The 25,744-nt window shown below is 49.0% G+C and overlaps 2 protein-coding genes across 4 annotated transcripts in view; both read left to right on the top strand.

Moving 5' to 3' along the window:
* The first annotated feature begins 3,596 nt into the window (after positions 1 to 3,596).
* Positions 3,597 to 19,296, top strand: MON1B (MON1 homolog B, secretory trafficking associated). 3 transcript variants are annotated; one of them, XM_043435381.1, is made up of 6 exons: positions 3,597 to 3,829; positions 4,244 to 4,401; positions 7,579 to 7,899; positions 8,445 to 9,264; positions 9,639 to 9,786; positions 12,691 to 19,296. In XM_043435381.1, the coding sequence occupies exons 2-6, from the start codon at positions 4,254 to 4,256 to the stop codon at positions 12,898 to 12,900; spliced, it is 1,647 nt and encodes a 548-aa protein (XP_043291316.1). In that variant the 5' UTR covers positions 3,597 to 3,829; positions 4,244 to 4,253; the 3' UTR covers positions 12,901 to 19,296. The 3 variants fall into 3 exon arrangements, with proteins under 3 accessions (XP_043291316.1, XP_043291318.1, XP_043291317.1); XM_043435383.1 differs by lacking the exon at positions 3,597 to 3,829 and adding an exon at positions 3,910 to 4,027; XM_043435382.1 differs by lacking the exon at positions 3,597 to 3,829 and having other exon boundaries at positions 3,988 to 4,401.
* Positions 19,297 to 20,099: 803 nt separating this feature from the next.
* SYCE1L (synaptonemal complex central element protein 1 like) overlaps positions 20,100 to 25,744 on the top strand; it is a 92,079-nt gene continuing 86,434 nt past the window's right edge. The window contains exons 1-8 of the mRNA XM_043435384.1: positions 20,100 to 20,143; positions 21,792 to 21,851; positions 22,045 to 22,119; positions 22,673 to 22,720; positions 22,974 to 23,028; positions 24,196 to 24,279; positions 24,530 to 24,593; positions 25,477 to 25,719. Coding sequence (XP_043291319.1) covers positions 20,122 to 20,143; positions 21,792 to 21,851; positions 22,045 to 22,119; positions 22,673 to 22,720; positions 22,974 to 23,028; positions 24,196 to 24,279; positions 24,530 to 24,593; positions 25,477 to 25,719 — 651 coding nt within the window. The 5' untranslated portion in view covers positions 20,100 to 20,121. The remainder of the gene's footprint in view (positions 20,144 to 21,791; positions 21,852 to 22,044; positions 22,120 to 22,672; positions 22,721 to 22,973; positions 23,029 to 24,195; positions 24,280 to 24,529; positions 24,594 to 25,476; positions 25,720 to 25,744) is intronic.

Genomic DNA, 25,744 nt, shown 5'->3' with positions numbered 1-25,744 from the left:
AGATCCTCTGGAGGAGGGAGGGCAACCCACTCCAGTATTCTTGCCTGTGAGAAATCTCATGAACAGAGGATTCTGATGGGCTACAGTCCATAGGGTAGCAAAAAGTCAGACATGACTGAACATACATGCAAACACACACACACTTGCACACAAAGTCAAAGAATTTATCAAGCTCGTAGGCACTATAGGAATGCAGACCCTGAGGCCCCCAAGAATATCAGGACAGTAAATATGACGTTCATTGAACAAACTACCCCAGATGTAAGAAGAAAATTACAAAATTCAGATGGTGCATTTAGAATGAATGCTTCTCAATTGGTAGATGTTGCTTTTAACATGATCAACAACAGGGAACAATGACAGAAGAAAGAAGACGCAAAGTGGACCACCACTTTCCTGGCAGCAGCGCTGGATTCCTGGAAAGTGCGTAACTCGGAGAGAGGTAAGTCACCACTGGGGAAGGAATGATGCACTTACTGTAAGGGGGAAAGGCACTGGAAAAAAGACTGCCCTGAGCTAGAACATAGGAACAAAACAATAAAAGGAAGCCAGGAGCCTCCTGTACGGTAGAAAGAGAGGAACACTCACGGTAAACACAAGATCTGTGTTTAAGGGGGGGCTCCCTTTAACTAGAGGCATGCAATTCCAATTTCCCCACAGGAGCCCCAGGCAACTTTGACGGGGAGCAAGTTGATTGACTTTCTAATAGATACAGGCACAACATATTCTGTGGTAAGCACCGAACTGACACAGAAAACATCTCAATTCACCCCAATCACAGGGGTCTCTGAAGAAGCACAAAACCATTCATCCTTACAATCTCCAGAATGTCAACTAGGGGACCCCACCCTGAAACACAGTTTCTTATGCTATGCCAGTGTCCAATCCCTCTTTGGGGACAGAATCTCCTTTGTAAGTTAAAAGCTCAAGTAACATTTTTGCCAGAACAGCTTGACATCAGGGGCCCACCCACCAGAGCATGCTTTGAGCCTAGACATGGTGCTCATGGAAATCCCAGAAAAGGAGATGGAGCTTTTTCTCCCCTGAGCTATTTGCTTTTACATGGCAGGACCCAGAAACACAGGTAGTTCAACAGTGTGCTTGGACGGACCTCCATCAAGGATTTAAGAATTCCCCTACTGGAAGTGGCTCTTTTACAGGAAACTGCCCTCAGGAGGAAGCCCCTGTCCTTGCCACCTTAGCAAAGCTTTTTCACCAGGCACTTTTAAACCAGGCACTCCCATGTTCTCAACTCCAACCCAAGCATACTTATCAAATCTTTTAATCTCACAATACCTTGCCTAACTTGCTGGTTCTTTCCATAGATCAAAGCAGTAGACATGAAGAATAAGAAGTTAACAGGTGACCAGATCTCTTCCCTAGCTTCCCCTTCAGTAGTCTGAACACACTGTGTGAACAAGATTAACATCGAGGGGAAGATCATGAGGAGTCCACAAGCCTGCACACAGTGGGACGGCCAAGACTCTTACTCCCTACCTCAGTGGTGAACTGAGATTACTTCCGTTTCCCTTTCGAAACTTTCAGGGCTGAAGAGAATCTTCGGAAGTGGCTTCCTGGGGACGCTGAGTCCACCTTCTCCCCAGATTGCTGCCATTCTGATGAAAAGCATTTTTTCTCTCCACCAACATTTGTGAGCATTGATTTTGTAAGGAGTGAGCAGCAGGACCTGATTCACTGGGTCACTACTTTGGGGAAACCTTGGCTAGGGACCTTAGAAACTTAATACTGGACAAAGGACTCTTACTCCAATATGTGGACAATTTGCTCACAGCGAGCTCTACATATGAGAAAGGTTTACAAAACACCATCAGAACTCTGAACTCTTTGGCCAATTCTGGATATCAGGTCTCCCAGAAAGAGGCCCAGACATGTCAGCAACAAGCTACCTATGCAGGCCTTTTCCTTTCCTAAGGACAGTGGGACCTTTCGCCCAACAGACAACGGGCAGTTCAGACTGAAGAACACCCAAGACCCACAGGCACCTGAGGGTCTTCCTGGGAATGGCAGGATTCTCTCAGATTTGGGTCCCAAATTATGGGCTCAGAGGAACACTCTTCTATGAGGCTTGAAATGGACATGATATCTTGAGTCCCTTACTTGGACTAAAGAGTACCAGACAGCCTTTGAAACAATAAAAACAAAGTTAGCCTCAGCCTGACCTTTCAAATTGTATGTCCAGAAGAGACAAGGCCTGAGTCTTGGGGGTGTTAATTCAAGTCTGGGGAATGATCCCCTGCCTACTTCTCAAAACAACTAGTATAGACTGTTAAGGGGTGGCTCCCTTTCCTTCCAGCTGTAGCAGCTACATGTGACAGGCTTCAGGAAGCTGAAAAGTTTACCCTGGGGCAATCCACCACTGTGAATGTCCCTCCTCACATCATTTCTTTACTGGAATGAAGAGGGAGCTATTGGCTGACTTCTGAGAGAATTCAGGAGTATTCTCTTAGACAATCCCAATTTAAGACTTTCCAGAGGTCACTTCAGCCTGAAATCCAGCCACATTGTTCCTGATTGATGCTTCACACCCCTCAATGCACAACTGCCTACACGTCATTGAGCTAGTGTACCGTAGCAGACGGAACTTAACGTACCAACCCTCCACTGAGCCTCATGTGGGACTGATCAGGGATGGAAGCAGCTTCATGGACCAGAAATCATCGCTCTGACAAAATCCCTACTAAGCACTGAAGACAAGGGAGTAAATATACACACACACTCTCACTGTGCATTCTCCCTGGTGCACACTCACGGGCAATCTGGAAAGAATAGGGGCTCCTCAGTCAAACCGTTGACAGAAAGCATACCTCTGAAATCCTGTCACTATTAGAAGCGGTCCATAAGCCCTCCCAAGTGGCCATAAGGCCACCAAAAGGGTAAAACTCATACAACAGAGGGCGACTGGTTAGCTGCCCAAGCTGCAAAAAAGCCAGCAAAGAAGGTGATGATCAAGCTTTGATGAGGTCAAGGAGGAATCAGGAGTCTGCCAAAGGCACGCCCACAAGCGCCCGGGTTAGGCCTGGGCTCCTAACCTGCATAGTCTCGCCCACAGAGCCCCATCCTCGGAAGTGAGGTCAGCTCCGCCTTTCGCGGGTTTGGGCAGGGCCTGGTCAGCCTACACATTGCCTTCGCAAACTCACCCCTCTGCGCCACGAGCTTCCCTTTTTCCAGAGGCCGCCAAGCCCTTAGGCTGCCTGAATCCCCAGACACCCACGAAAACTTCTTGCCTCTGAGAGGCCCGCCTTTCGCCTTGGCAACCGAACCCCTTAAGTTGGCCAGCCTGCGCACGGCACTCCGATTGCGGGCGGCCCCTGTCCGTCAAGCATTTTCTCTCTGTCCAGTGTCCACTCCACCTTCCTGCCCCTGCCTTTCCTGGAGGATAACGGAGGATGAAGTTTCCTCCATTCTGGAGCGCCCCATCTATCAAGACTTAGGCTGCGAGCTTACTCCAGGGCAGAGAGGAATAGGCCCCAGCCTTCCATTGGGTCCGGAGAAATGTCAGTCAAGGGATGGGCGGGTCCAACAGCGACCTGACGCAAGGTTTCTGTGGAGACACTTCTCAGACGGAATGGGGCGGGACGACCTGAGGGGACCGGCTTCGCTACATTGGGCCACAGGCGAGGCAGCCCGCCTTCCGTACTCCGGATTGGCTGAGCGCGAGCCGCGCCCCCCTCACGCCGGCGGCTTTCGCACGAGAAGTGGGCCCATTTCACCCCAGTTGTAGCCACACGTGCCCTCGCGGTGGGAGTGAGTGCAGTCCGGGCCGGCCAAATCCGTCGTAGACCCAGGAGCAGCGCGGGCCTCTTCAACGGTAAGGGAACACGAGTGGGAGGCGGAAAGGAGGGGTCCGGCGCCCGAAGGGCGACTAAAGCTCCGCAGCCGGAAGTACCTTCCGAGCGGCGTCGCATCCGGAAGTGTGGCAGGACGGCAGCCACACCCGGAAGTGTGGTGCTTCCGGGACTACGGGAACTAATGGTACCTGGCCAATTGAGATGCAGAGTTAAAACAGGTGTTTGTATATCTTTATTTGCTGAGGCGGTAGAGCCTTCCTTTGCGGGAAGTGTTGGAGGCTGCAAGTATGTGGTCGTGTTTTTGAATGTTTCATCCTGTTGAAACGCCAGGGGAGAACGAGCCCCAGGCGTGTGTGCAAGGAGGCCAGGCTGAGTAAAAGCTTTAAAGAAGTTTCTTTTGCTGCCGGTCACCCTCCATCCCCCCTCCCCCACAGGGATGTGCAGATGGAGGCCGGAGGAGACACTGCTGCCCCCGCCCCTGGGGATGCGGAGGACTTGGAGGAGATGCGGTTCCCCAGTGAGGAGGCTGAAGACGGTGGAGGGGTTCACAGGGACTTGCCCGATCCTGGAGATGCAAGCTTGGAGACAGCAGGTATACATTCCCTTCACTAGGGTCCTGGAAGGAATTCCTAGGAGGTGTTATCCTTGGGGAAGGTTCTTGGGGGCCCAAAGAGGAGTCTTTGGGACTCGGGGAAGTAGTTTAAACCATACTTTGGGTCAGTGGGAAGTCATTGTGGGCTCAAGTTGTAGTTTAAATAATTGAGGAGTGAAAAGGAAATAAGCGAGTGTCAATGGATGTTCGCTGGGGAGGTGGTGTGAACATAGGCCATTGAAGAATCAGAAAGGGATCCATTGGGGTTAGAGAGGGACCCTGGGGGTTTATGCTGTTTAGATCAATGATGACCAAAAGAAAGTTAATATGGTCAGGGAAAGTGAAAGTCACTCAGTCCTGTCCGACTCTTTGCGACCCCATGGACTAAACATTCAGTCCATGGAATTCTCCAGGCCAGAATACTGGAGTGGGTAGCCTTTTGCTGGAGTCCAGCCCCAGCGGGTCCAGGAGTACCCAAGGGATGAGTGGCGTCGACAAGGAAGGAGACAGACACACACAGAAGGTTGCGTGGAAGAAAAAGCTTTTTTTATTTTTAGGACAGCTCAGTTTTTATAGAATGAACATTACGTCCCCCGTAAGTCACCACATATTACATCAGATATTGGTTTTGTGCTTCTGTCAATATTTTTCTTCCCCATGTTTTTCTCCTATGTATTCATCTAGAACATTTCCGATTACAGGGTTTTTTCTTGAATGTCCCATACATTAGTCTTCTTGCCTCAATGGCCTAACATTTTCACTCTAACAAAAACAATGTTCCACAAATTTCAGGTATATTATGAATTCTTTGGACAATAAAACAATACATGGGAAGGGCTACACAAACATGTTTGACATTTCTGAGAATAGTACCATATGAAAGCCCTGATATTTTTCTTTACCTGAAACTACAAAACCTCAGTCTACAATGATTAACTATGAAGCAGCAAAACACCTCTATTAATGGTGAGGTAATGGCAGTGAAGCTGGTTAATATAAATCTTCTATTGAAATCCTATGTAACTGCAAAAATAGCCATAATATTCCATGTTATTTAAAGGAAGGGAAACAATGGACAAATAGCAAGGAAATAGCAATAATGAAAACCCTCTCAACTAAGGAGCAAGTAAACTGAAGCAGTACATCTACTTCTAAATCTAAATGCCTCTACTCTTTTCTATTCTAGAACATTATAATCTTTTAAGCAAGCAGCCAAACTATGCCTGTGGCCTTTTCCTTTTTGACTTGATGTTTATGGTCGTATCCTGAGCCAGAGCAATCATGAGCATTTCTAAATAGACTTGAACTTTTCCAGGGAGGCCTGATCACTATATATTACGTTTCCAAAAATTAATAGAAAGTCCAACAACAGTAAGACAGAAAGAGGAAAGGGACATACCGGGCCCCCAGGACAACCCCAAGGGGAAGAGCTGCCTTGCAGGTTCCTCTCTCATCCCGTGACCTTGTCATGGATTGGGTGCATCCCGGCGGCTCCCGACAACCTTTCCCTTCTCCAGGGGATCTTCCCAACCCAGGGATCGAACCCAGATCTCCCGCGTTGCAGGTGGATTCTTTACCAGCTGAGCCACAAGGGAAGACCTAATATGGTCAAAGGGGGACTATTTAGAAGTTAGTCTGGGGGGCTTTAAAGTTAGTTTGGGGGCTTTAAATTACTGAAGTGGGAAAGGGGATCTGTGGAGGCCAGTGGACACTCAAGAGTATTTACATCTTTGAGGAGTTGATGGCAATTGTTGGAGGGAATCTTTAAGGAGCCAGATCTTAGTGGATTTAACGGTGATCATTGTTGGGGAGACAGTGGACATCAGTGAGACAATTAGAGAGTCAGAGGACCAGTAGGAAGATCTTTAAAGACCCCAGTGTATATGTAGTGGTATAAAGTGGAGGATTAGCAGAAATCATTGGGGAATGAGTGCTCATTGACAACTTCGGAATTAGTGGATGTTGATGGGGTCGTTGGGAAGGATCATTGAACATTACTGAAAATCAGTAAGGGTGGTTGTCTTTGAGAACTTGGGAAGTATTTGCATGTATTGGGAGGAGGTAATTGGGGACTGTCCTTGAGAGATCGAGGGAATATGAGGTCATTGGGATTTTATGGGAAAAGTATTGATACATAGTTGCCAGTGGATAATAGGGGTTGTCAGTGGGGATCAGTGGACATTGACTAAAATAAATGGGAGGGTAGTCAGTAGAGGGCAATGAAATTGTGGATTTCACTGTTGAATGTTAATGATGGTCATGGGGAAGGGCAATAGAGGTCATTCAAGTCCTCTGTGTTAGTGTATATTTTTACGGTGGTTATTGTAGGGAGGGGGTGGATATCAGTGAGGATAAAGGGGAGTCATATCAATGAGAATAAAGGTCAGGCAAGTCAGTAGAGGTCATTGGAAGTCTTGGCTGTTAGTGGAGGTCAATGGTGGTCATTGTTGGGAATGCAGTGGACATGGAGTAGATTAAATTGTGGGTTGGGGCAGTCATTGAAGGTCATTGAAGATCTAGGTGTTAGTTATGTTAATGTAGGGTCACTGGAATGTTACCAAGCAGCAGTGGGAACAAATAGGAAGTTGGGGGAGTGCTAAAGATCTGGATGTTAGTGGATAATCATAGCAGTCTTTGGGAGAATTAGTGGTCTTCCCCAAGAATATAAATGGGTGACCAGGAGAGTCACTAGTGTCCTTAGGATCAGTGGACATCAGTGAGAATAAATAAGGGGTTAGGGTAGTGAGGGGTGCATAACTGCTGACACAGCTGTTAGTAGGTATAATGGAGGCCATTAAGTAATGAGCGGATGTCAGGAGAGTAAATGAGGGGTCAGATTAAATGGGGGTTCACTGAAGATGAAGATATTAATGATTATTCACAGGTGTTGGGGTGCTTTGCAAACTTGGGAATGGCAGTTATTGAAAGGGGAATAATTATTTGGTAGGGAAATAGAGGGTTCGGTAATGAAAGTTAGATGGGCTTATTGGAGTTTTTTGCAGGGGAGGTCATTGAAACCTAAGTGTTAGTAGATGTCATTGAGGGGCAGAGGAGACACCTGGAGGTGTGTGTCAGTGGCAGGGATCACTGCAGGGCTGCTAGGGATTTGTTAATTCTGTGGACACATGGGGTTGGGGGGGTCCACAGGCAGATGACTTACTGGAGGCTCCCTTTCAGGATCCAAGACCAAGGACCAGTCACCTAGCCTGCTGCTCCAGTCAGAGGCTCCATCATGCACCTGTGGGCTCTGGAGCCCCGCGGCCTCCGAGGGCAGTCCTCTGGGCTGCCCTGAGACTGGCTTAGGGGGCCCGGGCGGGGACCCGAGCGATGAGGACTGGCGCAGCAAACGGAAGCACGTGTTTGTGCTGAGTGAGGCGGGCAAGCCCATCTACTCGAGGTACGGCAGCGTGGAAGCCCTGTCGACCACCATGGGTGTGATGACAGCCCTGGTGTCCTTCGTGCAGAGCGCAGGAGATGCCATTCGCGCCATCTATGCTGGTGAGCACAGGGGCAGGAAGCAGGCAGGCGACAGTGACTGGGACCTTGGCTGTCTGGCAGGAGGTCTGTCTGGCTGGCTGCCTGCCTAGGGGACTACGGGTCCCCTAGGAGCTAGTTAGGAGTGAGTCAGTGTGTGTGGAAGCTGGCCAGGCATCTGTCCAGGGGGTCTATCTGTCTGTTTACCCTGCTGAGTTCTGATTGATCAACTCACTGGGATGTAAGTAACTGGCTGGATACTTCCTTGTTGCCTGAGAGCCTGAGGGTGGGGGCTGTGTGAGTTGGGTGTTTTTCCACCTCTGTTAGTTTTGCTTTCTCCATCTTCCCCACCACATGCTGTATGCCTGATTCTTAACCATCCCATCATATCTCTGCAAATGTCCCAACTCCCCCAGTTTGTCCTTACCCTAGTCCTGGTGCCCCTGGAGTGACAGAGTGGGCTTGGACCAATTGTGTGTGCCTTTCAGGGGGAAGGGTGGAAGAGCCCCACGTGACCCCCTCGTGTCACCACTGACCCATCTCCCTCGACCGTCCCTTCCCTCCCCCAGAGGACCACAAGCTGGTGTTCCTACAGCAGGGCCCGCTGCTGCTGGTGGCCGTGTCAAGGACTCCTCAGTCAGCCGCCCAGCTGCGTGGGGAGCTGCTGGCCGTGCACGCACAGATCGTGAGCACCCTGACGCGCGCCAGTGTGGCCCGCATCTTTGCGCGCAAGCAGAACTACGATCTCCGCCGCCTGCTGGCCGGCTCGGAGCGCACCCTGGACCGACTTCTGGACAGCATGGAGCGGGACCCGGGGGCCCTGCTGCTGGGCGCCGTGCGCTGCGTGCCTCTGGCTCGCCCGCTGCGGGATGCGCTGGGCGCGCTGCTCCGACGCTGCACGGCGCCCGGCCTGGCCCTCTCGGTCCTGGCGGTGGGCGGTCGCCTGGTGACAGCCGCCCAGGAGCGGACGGTGCTGGCCGAGTGCCGGCTGGACCCCGCCGACCTGCAGTTGCTGCTGGACTGGGTGGGGGCGCCGGCCTTCGCCGCGGGCGAGGCCTGGGCGCCTGTGTGCCTGCCTCGCTTCAATCCTGATGGTTTCTTCTATGCCTACGTGGCCCGCCTGGACGCCATGCCCGTCTGCCTGCTGCTGCTGGGCACCGACCCCGAGGCCTTCCATGACATGGCCACCTGCCGGCGCCTGGTCGAAGAAGGCATGCACTCGCTTGGAGCCATGCGTGCCCTCAGGGAGGCTGCCAGCTTCTCGAATGCTGCATCGGCCAGTGCCTCGGCCTACAGTGTGCAGGCTGTGGGTGCTCCCGGCCTCCGGCACTTCCTCTATAAGCCACTGGACATCCCTGACCATCACCGCCAGCTGCCCCAGTTTACCAGGTGGGCTCTGCCCCTGTGGGCAATTGGCTGGGTGGGGAGGCTTATCTAACTGGAAGGTTCAGCCGCTCAACAGACAAGACTCTGGAGACAGAGCCGGCCGTGCTGTCTAGAAATGCAGTAGAATGGGTCTCTGCCTGATGTGGGAGTCCCAGCCTCCAGCCCCCAGAAGTCCCCTGTCCTGATGGAGAGGAACTCCCCAGGACTCCAGGAATCCCCATGTTTGATGGGAAGGTTAGGCCCTAAGAAACCTCCAGGCTAATGGGGGAGGAGGCTCAGCTCCCTAACTTCTATTGAACTCCCTAGACAGAGGGGAGATGGGCCAGCCCAGAGAGCTCTAGACTGACCCAGTCCCCCACTCTCCTCCGTCACTGCAGCCCCGAGCTGGAGGCCCCCTACAGCAGAGAGGAGGAGCGACAGCGCCTGTCTGACCTGTACCACCGCCTGCACGCCCGGCTGCACAGCGCCTCCCGGCCGCTGCGCCTCATCTACCACGTGGCTGAGAGGGAGACCCTTCTGGCCTGGGTGAGTTGAGCTGGGCTCTGAAGGAGTTGATTCCCGCACTGCAAGCCTTCTTTCCCTCCACTGTGTTCCCTCCAGCCACAGCAGCCTCCTTCAGGCACACCACACCTTTGCCTGGGCTGTGGTTTTATATCCAACACTGTCCCTGTCACTCCGCCTGTCTTTGTTTTTAAATATTTACTTGGCTGTGCTGGGTCTTTGCTGTGGCATGCAGAATCTTTCTTTAGCTGTGGCCTGTGGGATCTAGTTCCCTGCCCCGGGACCGAATCTGGGTCCCCAGCATGGGCAGCACAGAGTCTTAGTGACTGGACCACCAGGGAAGTTTCCCGCATGTCTCTGAATCCCATCAGCCTCCTGTCTGAAACCTCTTAGACTCATCCTCCTATTGACTATTCCCTCATTAACCACCAGTAGAGTGCCTTCCCCTCTCAGGGGGTCCCATTAACTATGATCACTTTGCCTGTCAATTTCACATCAGCCCCGCCCTCTGTGGTCGTGGGAGGTTGAGCTTTGACTCTGTGTGTCCCCAGCACTTGAGCACTATAGGCTTGGTTCCATTCTGTGCCTTCCACTTGGGGTATCCTTCCCCGGGGTCTCTTCAGGGCTGCTGTCCACACTTCTATTAAAAGTCAGCTATGCAGGGGGTTTGGTCAATGTGACTCCATTGGAGATGGCACTTCCCTTAGATTCTGACATTTAGTGCACATTTTTAAACTCATTTATTGCATGTCTGTTATGTATCAGGCATTATTCTAAGCTGAGAATTTTATTAAAATATTTTTTTTTGTTTTCATTTTCAAGCAACTTTAAACTCACAAAGAAGTTGCAAAAAATTATGTGAAGTAGGTCTTTGACCTAGTTTCTTCAGATGTTAACATAATCAGAGGAACTCATCAAAATCAGGGAATTAACATCAGTGCAATCACAGCTTATCCACCTGCTTCATTCAAACTTCACCAGTCGTCCCACTCATGTCCTTTCACTGGCCCAGGATCCAGTCCAGGAGCACATGTTCAGATTGATTGTGTCATCCTAGTCTCATTTATTCTGGAACATTCCCTTGGTCTTTTTTGTCTTTCACGACCTGGGAATTTTTAGAAGTACCATCCAGTTGGTTTGTAGAATGCCCATCAAGTTGTTTTCTTCTAATAATGTTGTGTCAGGTCATGCATCTTGAGCAAGCCTCTCACAGGAGTGATGTTGTGTCCTCTGTGTCGGATCAGGAGGACCACGACATCACTGTGTCCCATTGTTGACACGACTTCTGTTCACTTCATTAAGGTGGTATCTGCCGGGTTTCTCCACTTTGTAGTCAGCCTTTTCACCGTTTGTAATTAGTCAGTATCTTGTGGTGATTAGGTCAGTGTTCTCTTTTTCACCATATTTTCATCCACTAATTTTAATATCCATTAATGATTTTTGCCTGTGACAGCTGTTTCTCTGGCATTTACCATATGGTGATTTTTCTCATTTCATCCTAACGTCTATGTTTATTGGTCAAGATTCTGCTGTATGGAAGAGCTTTCCCTGCTCCTGTTTATTTGTTGAATTTTAAATTGCATGTCATGGATTTTTCTTGAATTCAGTGAGCTAGAATCTTTTCCTGTCTTTTATTTTTGTGCTCAAACTCTCTCTTATTTAGTCAGTGGAAGCCCTAGATTAGGCAGACTGGCCCCTATATCTTTTTCCTTTTTTTTTCTTTAAATAAATTTTTTGACTGCTCTGTGTGGGCATGTGGGATCTTAGTTCCCTGACCAGGGATCAAACCCATGTTCCCTGTGGTGGAGTATGAACCACTGGACCGCCAGGAAGTCCTCCCCCTGTGTCTTTTTGACACGTCTGTATCACTGCTTAAGTACTTCTTACTTCCTGGCCTAAGACAGTCCAAGCCTATTTTGTACTTTGTCTGTGCCTGTCCTGAAATCCACCATCTGTCCAGGGGGTCCTTGAACCTTTTAGTAGAGGATGGTATTTCAACGCCAGGATCGGGTAGTCCCAGGATTTTAAATCAGGTGGTCAGGAAGTGCCATCTAAGTGCAGGGGGCGGTCACAGGGCATGTGGGTATCGCGAGGAACAGAGGGAGAGGATGTGGAGTGCCGTGAGGTGAGGTGGGCCCGGCTGTGTCTGAGGAACAGCAGGCAGGGGCTAGAGTGGCTGGAGCAGGAGTGAGGGGAGAACGAAGAGGTGCTGTGGAAAGGTGCTGGTGACCGGGTCCGCAAGCCTCTCAGGTTGGCATGAAGATTAAGTTGGATTAATCCTCATATTACACCCAGCCTACAGATGATAAAAACATAAGTGTGTGGAACTTAAAACAGGACTTTGTATACAACAATTACTCATTACACGTTAAGCACTGTTGTCACTGTCTCCAGTCCACAGATGAGTGAACTGAGGTCCAGAGAGTGTACACACACACACACACACACACACACACACACACACACACACCCAGTTGAAGCCACTAGATCCAGCTGATCCCCCGGCTGAGGTCCAGAGAGTGTACACACACACACACACACACACCACCCAGTTGAAGCCACTAGATCCAGCTGATCCCCCGGCTGAGGTCCAGAGAGTGTACACACACACACACACACACACACACACACCACCCAGTTGAAGCCACTAGATCCAGCTGATACCCCGGCTGAGGTCCAGAGAGTGTACACACACACACACACACACACACACACACCACCCAGTTGAAGCCACTAGATCCAGCTGATCCCCCGGCCCAGTCATGATACAGTAGCATCCACTTACCTGCTTTAGCCCAGTGACCAGGTTGGAGCTGCTACCAGGTACATTTTCTAAACAGGAGGCAGGTACGGGGCTAGGGTAGGATGGACAGCACTGAGCTTGGCCAGCCCGGGACCAGCTGACTCTCTCTCCTCTCAACCCCGCAGGTGACCTCCAAATTTGAACTGTATACCTGCCTCAGCCCCCTGGTGACCAAGGCAGGCGCCATCCTCGCAGTAACCAAACTCCTGCGTTGGGTGAAGAAAGAGGAGGATCGGCTCTTCATTCGTTACCCACCCAAGTACTCCACGCCCCCAGCAGCCCCCGTGGCCTCCACGGACCAAGCGTCCCACAATGGCTTGTTCACTGGCCCTTGAGAGGCAGAGCTCCCAGACTGGGCAGTGTTGAGAACCACCACCTTGGGCTCTTACCTTCTGTCTTCACCCTGGAAATGGGGCAGGGTTGGGGGGCTGGTGGCGGCAGTATGTCTGTGTGTGCTCATTCAGTCACGTCCAATTCTTTTGCAACCCCACAGACGGTAGCCCACCAGGCTCCTCTGTCCATGGCGTTTCCCAGGCAAGAATACCCGGGTGGGTTGCCGTGTCCTGTGGCTGGTCCCTGTCTCCCTGGGCAGTGCAGCAGGCTCTGGGGGGCTGCCCACCAAAGACACATGGGTGGCAGTGTGATTGCACACAGGTGAGCAGGCTGCCTCCCCAGCCCCCTCATGCCCCTCCACCTCTGGGGAAATCCTTAAGACTCCCTCTCCCCCTCCCTCTGCCTTCATCTCCTCCACTTGGATGGTGTTGCAGCCTCTGTCAGGGACCGTCTCCTCCTTTCCTGGACATCACATGCTCAGTCCTGCGTCAGGGGCCTGCCTCCTCCCTGGGATTTCAGCCCAGAGTGTCTAGGGCTGGCCAAGGTCTCCCTTGGTGGCCCACGGTGGTTCTGGAATTGGAAATGTAGGACCAAGTCTGTGCCCTGAAATGGCCTGAGGATATTTTAAAAGAAAAGAGAACTGCACATAAAAGGCCTAAAACCGATATCCACAAGGACATTCCTTTGCCCTTCATGTGCTTCATCTTTACCCAGTAAAAAATGACCCCATCAGTGCTGGCTGCTGCTAATAAGAAGACCAGCGTCTACCTGCCTATGTAACCCGGGGCAAAGTACCTGACTTCACACAGTGACTGAGATCCAGAATTTTTACAGATTCACTTAGCTTCCATGGCCCATTCTATTCATTCATGAGCTGGAGAGAACTAACCGCTCATAAGCTGTTAAATGAGGATTTGTGAACGAAAGGGGACTGCACCACTTGCCTACCACCGCGCAGCACCCGCACAGTTGTCCCAGACTTTCACAAACCACACAACCCAAGCAAAGATGAGAGGGAGACAGCAAGACCTGCCTGTAATTTTTACATGTGTGCAACACTCAACACCCCAACAACCAAGACCGTAGTCCTGCCTCGGGTTTCGCTAAGCTGGAGCTTGGAGCCTCGTGCTGCACGCGTGCGCGCTGTCGCTCAGAGATCTCTGGGTGGCCCACTTCGCCGAGCTGATCACCCGTCGCTCTTCAACTGATGCGTCAACCGATGCGCAGAGACGCACTGGACGCATGCGCACTGGACGCGTGCATGCTGTACCGCCTTTCTGCCCTCGCGTGGTATTGTTTTTCTTTTTTCTTTCAAACCAATCACCAAAGCGCACGCGTATCAGCTGCGTGCTGGAAAATGGCGGGGAAGCTGGAGCCTCGGGAAGTGAAGTCGCCGGAAGTCGTGGAGGACGGTGAAGGTAGTGAGGGCACGGGGCCTCTGGCATCCAGGGTCGAAAGGAGGGAACCTTCGTCCCCTTGCCCTAGTGCAGCGCGTAGTCACTCCGTCGTGTCCGAGTTTGCAACCCCATGGACTGTCGCCCTCCAGACTCCTTCGTTAAGGGGATTTCCAGGCAAGAATACCGGAGTGGGTTGCCTTCTCTAAGGGATCTTCCCAACCCAGGGAGGAAACGGATCTGCATTGCAGGTGAATGCTTTGCCGTCTGAGCCACCAGGGAAGACCATTGTCTCCTTACAATAATGAAATAATGGTACCAGTACTACAAAAAAAAAATTATTAAAAACTGCTGTACCACAAAGTGGAGATAAATAACATGTATAGCCTCAGCATCTAGATTAACTTGTCAATTTTATTGGTTCTACGTGTGTTAAATAGATCGAATACTACAGTATTCATCTTTTCAAACAATTAAGGGGCGGACGATCTCACAAAACCCACTCAATTGCTGCCATATCTAAGAAAACTTAACAGTAATTCCAATATCATCATTTCACACCCTCCCAGCACATGCCACACTTTGCATGGCCTCTTAAATCTTAATCGTGGATGACCACTCTCAAGAGAGCTGCTTTTCTCCCGGGCATTTTGTTAATAATAACACCCCCACCCCAGTGAGGGGAAAGACAAAATTGTTCTCGAGGGAGTTGGAAATTGCAGTCTAGGCAAAAGAAGAAAATTGTCTTAAGACAATGATCCCCCGCTATGCCACTAGCACTTTTTTTAAACTATAAACATTTTCAAAATGTACCTAAGCACAGAAAATATAATGAATGCCCAGGTACCAGTCACTGTGTATTAAGAGTTGTCAACTCTGCCCTCCTTTCATCTATCTCTGACCTTCCTACACACTCTTTAGACCACCTTACTGATAATAAACACTTTGGATTACATCTTTCCAAACATATCTGTGCAGATGACAACAATGATTATGTGCTTGAATATTGTCTGTCCTAGGATGTGAGCTTTTTGAGAACAGACCATTCATTACCATTTCCCCAGCACCTAAAACAGTGCCTACTTGGCAAAAGTAGGTGCTCAGTAATTTTCTTTTTTTATTGTATGAATAATGAAATAACACTGAGAGTTCTCTTAGATTATGGCCTCATGTTGAGTGCAAGCTTTCAACAAGAAGATGCCAATAAATTGCCCTTATTGCACTTAGTATAGCTACCACCGTGGGGGGAAAGAAACCCTAGTATTTTTAATTTTTTTTTTAAAAAAGGAAGTTATGATTAACTTCACCAGCAATGGAGAAAATTGAAAAGCATATCAAGTTGCCATTTCTAAACCATCCAAATTGGCTTTAGAACAGGAAAAATATCTGCTATTGATTACTCTGGCAGAACAGGACTTCTTTTGCCTTGATAGTAGAAGTGGCCAGCAAAGGCTTTGCTGGAGGCAGTTTATCAGAATATGCAAAGCATCTAAAACGCTATTTCTGATCTTTGGTCTCCATGCTTGAGAATCATGGAATATACAGATGTGTGGACCAGGCAGGATCATTGGAATGTTGATGGCAGCAAAACGCAGAAACAATCATGGAAATGGCTAACTTTAAGTATACTCACGCATTATGGAATGCCTATGTGGTGGACATTTTTTTTTTAAGAGGCAGGAAAAAATAAATTTCAATTTGATTCATTACAGTTAATTTTAAAAGGAGACTATATGAATTCCCTGACAGTCCAGTGAATTAGGACTCAGCACTTTAACTGTTGTGACTACGGTTCAATCCTTAGTTGGGGAACTAAGATCCTCCAAGCCGTGCAGCACGGCCAAAAAAAAAAAGGGCAAACACCGTGATTCGTTAACACAGAGTAAGCTTCATAGGGATCATATTCTTATGAGGGAAAGCAAGTTGGAATTAAGAAAAAGAGGCAGTTCAGTTATACGATTATAGCTCTATGTGTGTTACATAGAAAAATGTCTGAAGGCTAAAGGCCTAACTGGTGACTCAACAAGGGACTTGAATTTTGGAGGTTGTACAGAAGTGAAAGCATTTTTTTAAATTTTAAAGGAAAATGCCAGTAGTACTGAATAACTTTAAAATATAAGAGGAAAAACTGTTGAATGGCATCTGGGGATTGTACATTAATATTGGTCAAGTTATTAACATCTATTTTGATGGTTATACTGGTAGAGTTCCCTTATAAATTAGAAATATGTACTGGAATATTAATAAATAGTGGGTTATGATGCCTGCAATTTGTGTGCAGAAATGCTCCCAAATGTGGAATCTGATACAGGGGCAAATAGCACTGTGGCCTATTTCTGCAGTTTTCATGTACGTCTGAAATTATTTCAAAATAAAATGTTTCAAAGGGGCTCATACTCCATAGGCTATTTTGTTTTGTCACATTGATTTTTTTAAAATTTTTGTCAAGATGTTACTTGAACTATTTAAAAGATTTACCGATCACTCATGATCTTACTGCATGACTAGGATTTACCGATCACTCATGATCTTACTGCGTGACTAGGACTAGAAATGCAGTGGAGAGGAAAAATGGAGCTTTCCCAGAAATGGTTGAACAAGCCAGCTGTGAGAGACATATGGGGACAATCATGGGAAACCACATGTGTTGTGGGTATTTGGTGATATAAATGATCCAATGATTAGTGATGATTGTTAATGTTGGTGAGACTCTAGAACTGCAGTCATCTAAGAAAATGTCTTCTAGTAGTTGAGACTGTTTTTTTGAGACTCTTAATTAATTTCATCTAGGGATGAAATGTCATGAAGTCTGGGACCTACTTGAAAATATTTCAGCACACACATACACACACACAATAGCTGAAGCAAATATCAGTGGATGTTAATGATTGTTAGATCTGGGCAATGAGTAAACCAGAGTTCATCATGGTATCCTATCTAATTTCATGTGCATTTGGAAATCCTCATAATATTAAAAACAAGTAATCACAAACGCCTCCCTTTATTATTAAAGTAGATTTAATTTGTTGTTGTTGTTTTATTCCAAATACTAAGACTATTTGAAGAACTTAAAAGTATCCAGAGGAGACATACCAACCAGTGAAACCAGAGAAAGACAATAAGATTTAGAGCTAAGAAGAGAAGGGAGTTGCATTTAATTTCACATATTTCTGTAGTGCTTGAATGTTTTTAGAATGTTATTTGGGTAAGTGAAAATTAAAGCAATAGATGCGATAGTTCTTACCAAGCTCTAAGTGTCTTCCCCAAACTTGGAGTGACTTGAATAAGGGACTGTTGGTGAGAGGAGACTTTTACTTTTTACTCCTTGTTCTTCTACAGTTGTTTATTAAGTAATTTAAAAATTCAAATGCAAAATTAAATGAATACATCTAATATAAGGAAAAAGGATGTAAAGAAAGTGAACATAATACCAAATATTTCGGCAAAATTTAATAAGCTCAGGTTAACAGCCCCTGATTTACAGCATGAGTTTTAATGGCTGCAAAGAATTTTAGCCTATGAAGGTGCTGTAATCAACTAAGGTATCTTTAGGTTGCCTCCATATTTTAAGATTATGGACAATGAAACAGTCTTGCCCACCATCCTTAATTATTTCCTAAAATAGATGCCTTGAGGTGGAATTTCTGATCCAGAGGAGTTGAGTAAGTTTTTGGTATTTACTACCAGAAAGTTTGAAATGAAATACTGTTTTTGCCTATACGATTGGCAAAAGTGACAAAGGTTGAAAAAATATCTGAATGATAATAGTGTGAGGAAGGAGTCTTCCAGGGGCCTCTAGGGGGAGGGCAACTTTACCAAATTTAGTAACATACATGCCCCTTGATCCATCCAGTAGTCTTCTAGGAATTCATTCAGTAACATTCCCATGCATGCATAAAGAAGAATGTACCAGGATCTTACATTAGATTGAATTGTGTCCCCTTAAAATTCATGTCCACTCGAACTTCATTATGTGACCTTATTTGGAAACATTTGAGACTCTGTTAAGCGTCGTGCAGAATAAGGGTGTACCCTAATCTAATAACTGGTGTCATTATAAGAAGAGGGAAATTTGGACATACAAAGATAGAATTTAAGGTGAAAGACACAAAAGAAAGACCCACATAGAGGTACTGTTATGGCTTCTCAAGAAAACTAATACAGATAGTCACTGTGGCATTATTTGTAACAGCAAAAGCAGCAATCTAAGTGTCCATCAATAGGGGGCAACTTTAAAAGATCATTAGTATATATATATTATCAAATAGAAAAATGCAGGGACTTCTCCGGCGGTCTACTGGCTAAGTCTGCATTGTTCCCAACGCACGGGGCCTGGGTTCAGTCGATCCCTAGACAGGGAACTAGATCCCATGTGCCGCAGCTAAGAGTTGACATGCTGCAACTGAAGATCCTGCATGCCACAACTTAAAAAGAAGATGCCACATGCCATAACTAAAGATCGCAAACGCTGCAATGAAGATTGAAGATCCTGCATGCCACAAGAACCGATGCAGTCAAACAAATAAATATTTTTTAAATAAAAAGGAAAGATATAAACTGTGAAATGCCATTTAGGACATGACACAATCTTTATCAGAAAAGTGGGCATATGCTTGTATGTGATTTGAATGATCACTGAGTACACATAAATAGCCTGTCATGCAGGTGGCCTTGCAGAGGGTAACTGAGGAACTTAGGTCTTGAGGGAGGGACTTTGCACTGTATACCAAAGTGGGTAAGCATTTCTTCATTTACTCTTTGGCTGTCATATGTGTTTTGTGAGCGTCTTTTTGTCTTCTCTGCTTAATTTTTCTTGGAGAGCAAGCAATGAGTCACTGGGAGTTGCCCCTTTCTCACTGATTTTACAAGAGTTTAAGATGTTGGTATTTTTGCTCTTTTTGTCGTTGTTATAAGTAACACAGGCTCACTTTAAAAAGTACCTAGAAATATATGTGGCAAAATTACGTTTGAATCAAGACCTAAATAAAGTCTGTTTTCATTAGAGTTGATTGCTATATGTCTCATCTGTTAATCTATAGTTCCTCTTCCCCTCTTTTCCTTCTTTGCAGTTTATTTGTTGAAGAAACCAGGTTGTCCTGGGTGTGGAATTTCCCAGCATCTGGATGATGCTGACTTCATCCCCATTGTGTCATTTAACATGTTTTCCTATTCCTCATATTTCCTCTGAATTGGTATTTAGAAACAGAAACCTGATAGTATTCCTTTTTCTTTTTTCTTGGTTGGGGTCGGGGACAGGGAGCAGAGTCCTTCACAGGTGGTGTTGTGTTCTTTCATCAGGAGGCTCACAATATCCAGGTATCTTTTGTGGATGTTAGCAGCCATTGCTAAACCATGTCCTAAACCCATCGCTTCTTTCAGAATTTGCAAATTGTGGCCTAAAGTTATTGGAAAGAAATTCATATGAAATCATTCTGTCCTGTCACATTGCCTGCAACTTCATGCTGGTTGAGAACAGCAACAAAAGTGCCTCATCTTCTCTCACCCCTGAGTTTTGCTAAGGGTGGTGTTCCGTGACCTCCTGGGGAGAACTGACCCCTAGACGTTCTGATTCACCCACCGCACTCCTCAGCCTCAGAGACAAGAGACAGGGGTCCTGTAGGAACCCTGCTCTGGCTGGAGGGCTGCCCCTCGGCCGATCCTTGGTTCAGCCAGGGGTGCTCTCAGAACCTGCTGAGACTTTCTTCCTCCCTTCCCAGACAAGTGTGGCCCTTCCCTCAGTCGCCTGTCACTCTCACTGCATGCTGTAATTCTCGTTTTCATTCCACAGGTCAGACCGAGTCTTCAGAGAAGACCAAAGACTTGCTGGAAATGGTGAAAAAGCTGCAGAAAGGTCATGTGTCTTCTTGTGTCTGTGGCTTAGCCCAAAGAGGTTTTAAGACAGGAAGATGTGGTTCAATCTCCGACCCCTCAACTCACAACCTTGGGAAATTATCCCATTGCACTTTCTCCCTCTTATACCACTTCTTTCAACCAAAAGCACAGCTTCGAAATTCAAGACGTATAAGCTACTCCCCAACACACAAATGCATGTGTGCATATACACACACACACACACAGCCATCCATTTCCCTGACCCATAGGCCAGCAGCAACTATTTTTAAATTCTCTGGTATTTTTCTGGAGATTTAAAAAAATTCCATTTTGGGTGTATATTCTTTGTCCTTTTTTATATGCAAATGGAAGCTGGCAGCACAAACAGCTTTGCACCTGGCGTTGCTTGTTGATGGGAGACTAGGAGCCAGCCTGCATCCAGTACCTCCATCAGGGCTGGGGCAGAGTACTGGCTGGGTTTGAGGTTGGATCTCCCTCTCCCCTCGTCCATCAGCAGCTTAAAATACTACAATCCACTGGTCTGTTCCAAATAAATGAACACCTTCCCTTCCCTGACTCTGTGGCTACAGCATTGCAGCCGCTGCCCAGGCTAAAATTAGGTAGAGGAATTGGGGATTGAAAATGCAGAGTGACCCTGACCATCCCCGGTAAAATGAAGACCTTGGGGAGTCACGTCCTAATCAGCACCTCGGAGAGCACTCAGTCTCCAAGAAGTCACAGGAGCTGGGGATGGTGGCCTCCAAAAAATCCAGAAACTGAACTTCAGGATGTCTCGGGGTAGTAGTGACACCCAGCAAAGATTGGGCAGATTTCCCCCTTAATTCTGTGCTTTCAACCTTGAAGCCTGAGAGGACGAGGAGGGCTTCCGCATTCGGAGCACTGAAATTTGGACTGTGCGAAGTTAGAGATGACTCCCTAAAGAGACAGTGATCTCCCTGTCATTGGAGAATTTGATAGCTGTCAAAATGCAAGTGGCATCTTCCTCATATTTCAACATCAGAGTCCAGATACGCAGAAGCGACCACCCACCCTGCCAGGCTTTCCATGTGGTGGGGCATTAGTTTTCAGGAGGTGTCCACTGTCTCCCACCTCATTCAGAATTACATGCACAAGCCTCTGCCATGGCCCAGAAGGCCCCGAACCATCTGCTGCCCCCCACGTCTCCACCTTGACTCCTGTTACCTGTCCGCTCGCTCACTAGACTCACACCAGCCGTCCCAGACCCCTTGGCGTATGTTTTAGGCGTATGTCTCAGTCACTGCAGGGGCTCTGCATACATGGTCCTTCTGGCTGGCATGTTCCCCCCTCCACGCTCCCTACGCCCCGCACCCCAGAACAGGGTTCCTTCCTCCACATCATTTGGGGCCTCTCCATATCTCAAGAGGCATCTTCTTTCACTCTTCAGCCCTTTGTTCCACGTTATTTCCTTTCGCAGCATCCACTGCCACCAGCATTGACATCTCGAATTTTTGCTCAGTGTCCATCTCTCCCACCCAGAATGCAGGCCCTGCAAGGGTTTCTCTCACGTGCTCCATAAATGCTGATCAACAGCAGCAGAGAGACAGTGCCAACACCCACCCCACTCCTTCTGCCCAGGACAGCCAGGCACCTGCCGTCTCTGGCTCAGTCTTTCTTTCCTTCTGCAGAAGGAAGCCTGGAGCCACAGATTGAAGACCTGATTAACCGGATTCATGAGCTTCAGCAAGGTAAACTCCGGGACCTAAGATGGCCCGCTGGCCAAGAGGGGCATGGACTGGGGAAGCCTCCACTGCATCACCTGTAAGATCCAGGCCCCTCTAGATTGTCTGAAGGTGGGTATGCCGTGTTCCGGTCTGCGGGAGAATACAGCAAGGCTGGAGGCCACCCTCATACCCTGTCTTCTTCCTTTCTCTGGCCCAGCGAAGGAGAAATCCAGTGAGGAACTGGGAGAAGCCCAAGCTCTTTGGGAGGCCCTGCGTCAGGACCTGGACTCCTGTAAGTGAGACCAGCAGAAGGGCGCAGAGAGCTCGTGGCCAGTGCTGACCTCAGGGTCTTTGCACAGGCTGCTCCTCACCTCTGAGGCTTTCGTCCTACATAACCCACATTGCCTCGCACTGGTTTGAGTCAGCTTTCAAGCTCTCAGTTGAAACTTCACCCCAACAGGTCTCCCTTGACAGCCCCCTCTAAACATCGAACACCACCTCATCTCACACACCCCCCACAGCTTGATTTATTTCTTCACAGCCTTTATTCCTGCTTGTCATGGTGTACTTTTGCATTTCTCATCCTCTCCACATTCTATTGTGCACATGCTACACAAGGGAGCCCTGCGGTCCTTCACCCCTTCACAGGGCGGGTGGGCTCCCAGGGGGAAAAGCTGGACCAAGATGGTCCCCAGCGGGAGGTGGGTGCAGGGCCTGGGAGCAGACACCGCCCTCCCCTGAGGGGGCTGGACCTTCTGTGTGACCTGGGGCCTTCCCCTGCATGAAGTTGCAGTCTGGGCAGAGGAGGAGGCCCCGGAGACTCAGAGTGTCCCTGTGTTTTCCAGTGAATGGAGAGAAAGTGCACCTGGAGGAGGTTCTGAGCAGAAAGCAAGGTATTTACCAGCTGCTTCATCCTCATCCTTCTACCCGGTCCCCCTACAAAAGCCCGACGTTCTCAGGCAGCCAGAGGAATCCCCCTGAGATCAGAGGTGGGGTGCTTCCCTCTCTGCTCAGATCTGCCCCTCAGCCGCCGTCTGACTTGGAGTAAACACTGAAGTCCCCTCAGTGCCCCCAATGCCCAGTGTGCTGTGAGGCCCCTTCTGCCCCATCTGACTCCTCAGAGCCCCCTGGTCCCTCTCCCCCCAGAGGCACTGCGGACCCTCCAGCTGCATTGCCAAAGGAAGGCGGAGGAGGCACAGAGGTAAGAGGTCCCACCCAGCTCTCCCCGCCTCATTTCCCAGCCTGAGGGAGGAAGGGGCAAGAGCTAGGGAAAAGAAATCTTGGACACTCATTTTCCCTTTGTATAAAATCGAGTGAGCCTTGCCTGCTCATCTTTGATAAGTGGTGGTGTTAATATGAACTCATTTAATCATTCACTGCTAGTTTTTCAAGTGGATACTAAATTCCATCCACTGGTATTATTTTAGGTCTTCCTCTATGGTTTATCCAGCTCTTCTGCCATCCTTTCATTTGTTTATCTGTCTGCTCATGTATGCCCCCAGCCACCCATTTACACACCCATCCATCTACCGACCCATCCATCCACTCTCCCATACATCCAACCAACTATCCAACTCTTCAGCCAGCCAGACAGTCATTAATCTCTCCAGCCTTCCATCTAATCATCTTTCATCCATCCAACCATTCTTTCTTTTCTCCACCTTTCCAGTCATCCATATAGCCATTCATTTCTTTACCCAGCCATCTATCCATCCAGCTATCCATCCTTCTGTCAGTCTTTCCTATATTTCTCCATCCATCCATTATCCTTCCACTCATCATTTCTCTAACCAGACATCATCTCTCCAGCCTATCACTCACCTATTCAATTCGCTGTCCAGCTATCTATCCATCTATCTCTCCATCCTTTGAACCTTTGCTTAACACATTCTCACACCCTCGGGCATCAAGATTTTAATAACGTGGGAAAACCTGATGACAAATAGTTAAAGTGTATATATGCTTAATCACACCACACCTACCACTGTCTGAGGAGCAGATAGTGTTCAGTTATCAACCAATCCTCACAATGACAGTCCCACCATTTTACATGTGAGGAAACAGACCCACAGAGGTTGAATAACTTGTATAAGATTATAGCGGAATAGCAGATCCAGGCTTCAACCCTGGACTTAAGAATGTGTGAAACTAAACCAATGTACCCTTCACAGGGATTTCTTGGAAAGGCACGGAGATGGGAGACAGAATGGACAGGGTGAGAGTGTCAAGAAAGGCTTACAAGGTTCCCATTTGATTAAAAAAAAAGGAGAATGATAAAGGTTCTGAACAGACTCCCAACCCCACTCTGGCTAGAAGGCTTGGTGGCTCATTCAGAGACTGTAACGGAGGGTTTTCTTTCCTTTCCCAGGAACTACATGTTGGCGGAGCACACAGAGCAAATTTCTATCCAAAACTCTCAGGTCACAGAGAGTCAAGGACCGAGGAAGCTGGGGTAACCCTGGGGTGACCCTGGGTCTAGGGCTTGGAGTGGCCTGGTGTGGGAGATGGGAGTGGGGCTTGCCTGAGGGAGAGCTTGTTGCAAGGCAAGCTTGTTGCAAGGCGAGCTGTTAGAAGCAAGGCTTGGAGGATAAAACCCATGAAGGGGCTCCTAGCAGAGGGAGCCCCAGGCCCAGATCTGAAGCGGCAGTGGGGGTTGGTCAGTCCTACCCTGTGTTTGCTTATTCCTGGATGTCGGCCCCTAGGTTGCCTGTGGAAGAACAGCTGGAGGATTTGATAGGCCCGCACAAGGACCTCTGGGAATTCCACGTGAGCCATTATCATTGCCTCTGTTGGAGCCCCTCCTCCCCTGGCTCCAGCATCTCTGCTGATTGGCCCAGGGTCCTCCTACTGCTCAGGCCCAATGCCAAGGGGTGGTCCTCGACTCCTCTCTTCCTGTCACCTGCTCAGCTCAGCCCACCCAGCCACCTCTCACCAACCCCCACTGCCGCACTCAGCCTCCGTTGCCCAGACTGTTGCCCTGGCCTTTGCTAACCTCGCACCCCTCCTGCTCGTCTAGAGTACTCATCCTGCAGTGGCAAATGGGAACCCTGATCCAGACACGGCCAGGCCATTCCTTCGTTCAGCCAGTGTCTCTGGATGTGTCCAGCGGCACTCCAGAGGGGCCAAGTCTTTGCAGTCCCCAAGCTGGTTGGGGCACGGGGAGGCATGCCCAGAGTCTAAAACAAGAAAACAAGTCAATAGATCCTGTAATGCCAGTGGGGAAGTCCTCTGTGAGCAGGTGTCATCTGAACACAGACAAGCATTAATAAGCGAGGAAGCCATGCAGGTGTCAGAGTGCAGATGTCCCTGGGAGGGAACCGTGCCTGGTGTATTTGAGGAAGAGCAAACCGTGGGGCTGGAGGATGACAGTGGGAAGAGGTGAGGTTTAAGAGGCACACGGGGACCTGGGGAGTGACTGAGGGGGAGAGGGTCTCTACCCGGGCCACCCCCGGCCTCAGCAGAAGCCGCACACCGAATGAATGGGTAGCTGAATGAAGGCATGAACCCACTAATTCGGATGAGGACTTTCCGAGAAGCGGAAAGGGAAAGCGCCCCAGCAGGCCTGCCCCCCGCTCCCTCTCCCAGTAGGCGCGGAGGAGGAGGGGGACCAGGAGGAGAGCTGCAGGGACAGGGCTCCTCTCTCTCGCAGATGCTGAAGCGGCGACTGGCCTGGGAGATCCGTGCCCTGCAGAGCAGCCAGGAGCAGCTGCTCACCGAAGGTGGGACCTGGGCCCGGGGCGGGGGCGGGGCCGGGACGGCCCGCGGGAGCCCCGGCACCGCCCACGACGCCCCGCCCGCCCCCAGAGAGGCAGGCGCTGGCCCGGCTGGAGGACGTGGAGCGGCGGCTGCTCGCGCCGCCAGAGGCCCCCGCCGCCCGGGCGGTGATCGGCGGGTGAGAGGGCCGGGGAGGCGGGGAG

The sequence above is a fragment of the Cervus canadensis genome, chromosome 18, assembly GCF_019320065.1.
Source record: "Cervus canadensis isolate Bull #8, Minnesota chromosome 18, ASM1932006v1, whole genome shotgun sequence".
Taxonomy (NCBI): domain Eukaryota; kingdom Metazoa; phylum Chordata; class Mammalia; order Artiodactyla; family Cervidae; genus Cervus; species Cervus canadensis.
The sequence above is the reverse complement of the archived record's forward strand: the minus strand, read 5'-3'. Positions and strand labels throughout refer to the sequence as shown.

Bases quoted from the DNA above. Each gene is read 5' to 3' on its own strand.
- MON1B (XM_043435381.1), top strand. From the start codon at position 4,254: ATGGAGGCCGGAGGAGACACTGCTGCCCCCGCCCCTGGGGATGCGGAG. The intron at 7,900-8,444 runs GTGAGCACAGGG...TCCCTCCCCCAG, and splicing joins CATTCGCGCCATCTATGCTG to AGGACCACAAGCTGGTGTTC. The intron at 9,265-9,638 runs GTGGGCTCTGCC...CCGTCACTGCAG, and splicing joins CAGCTGCCCCAGTTTACCAG to CCCCGAGCTGGAGGCCCCCT.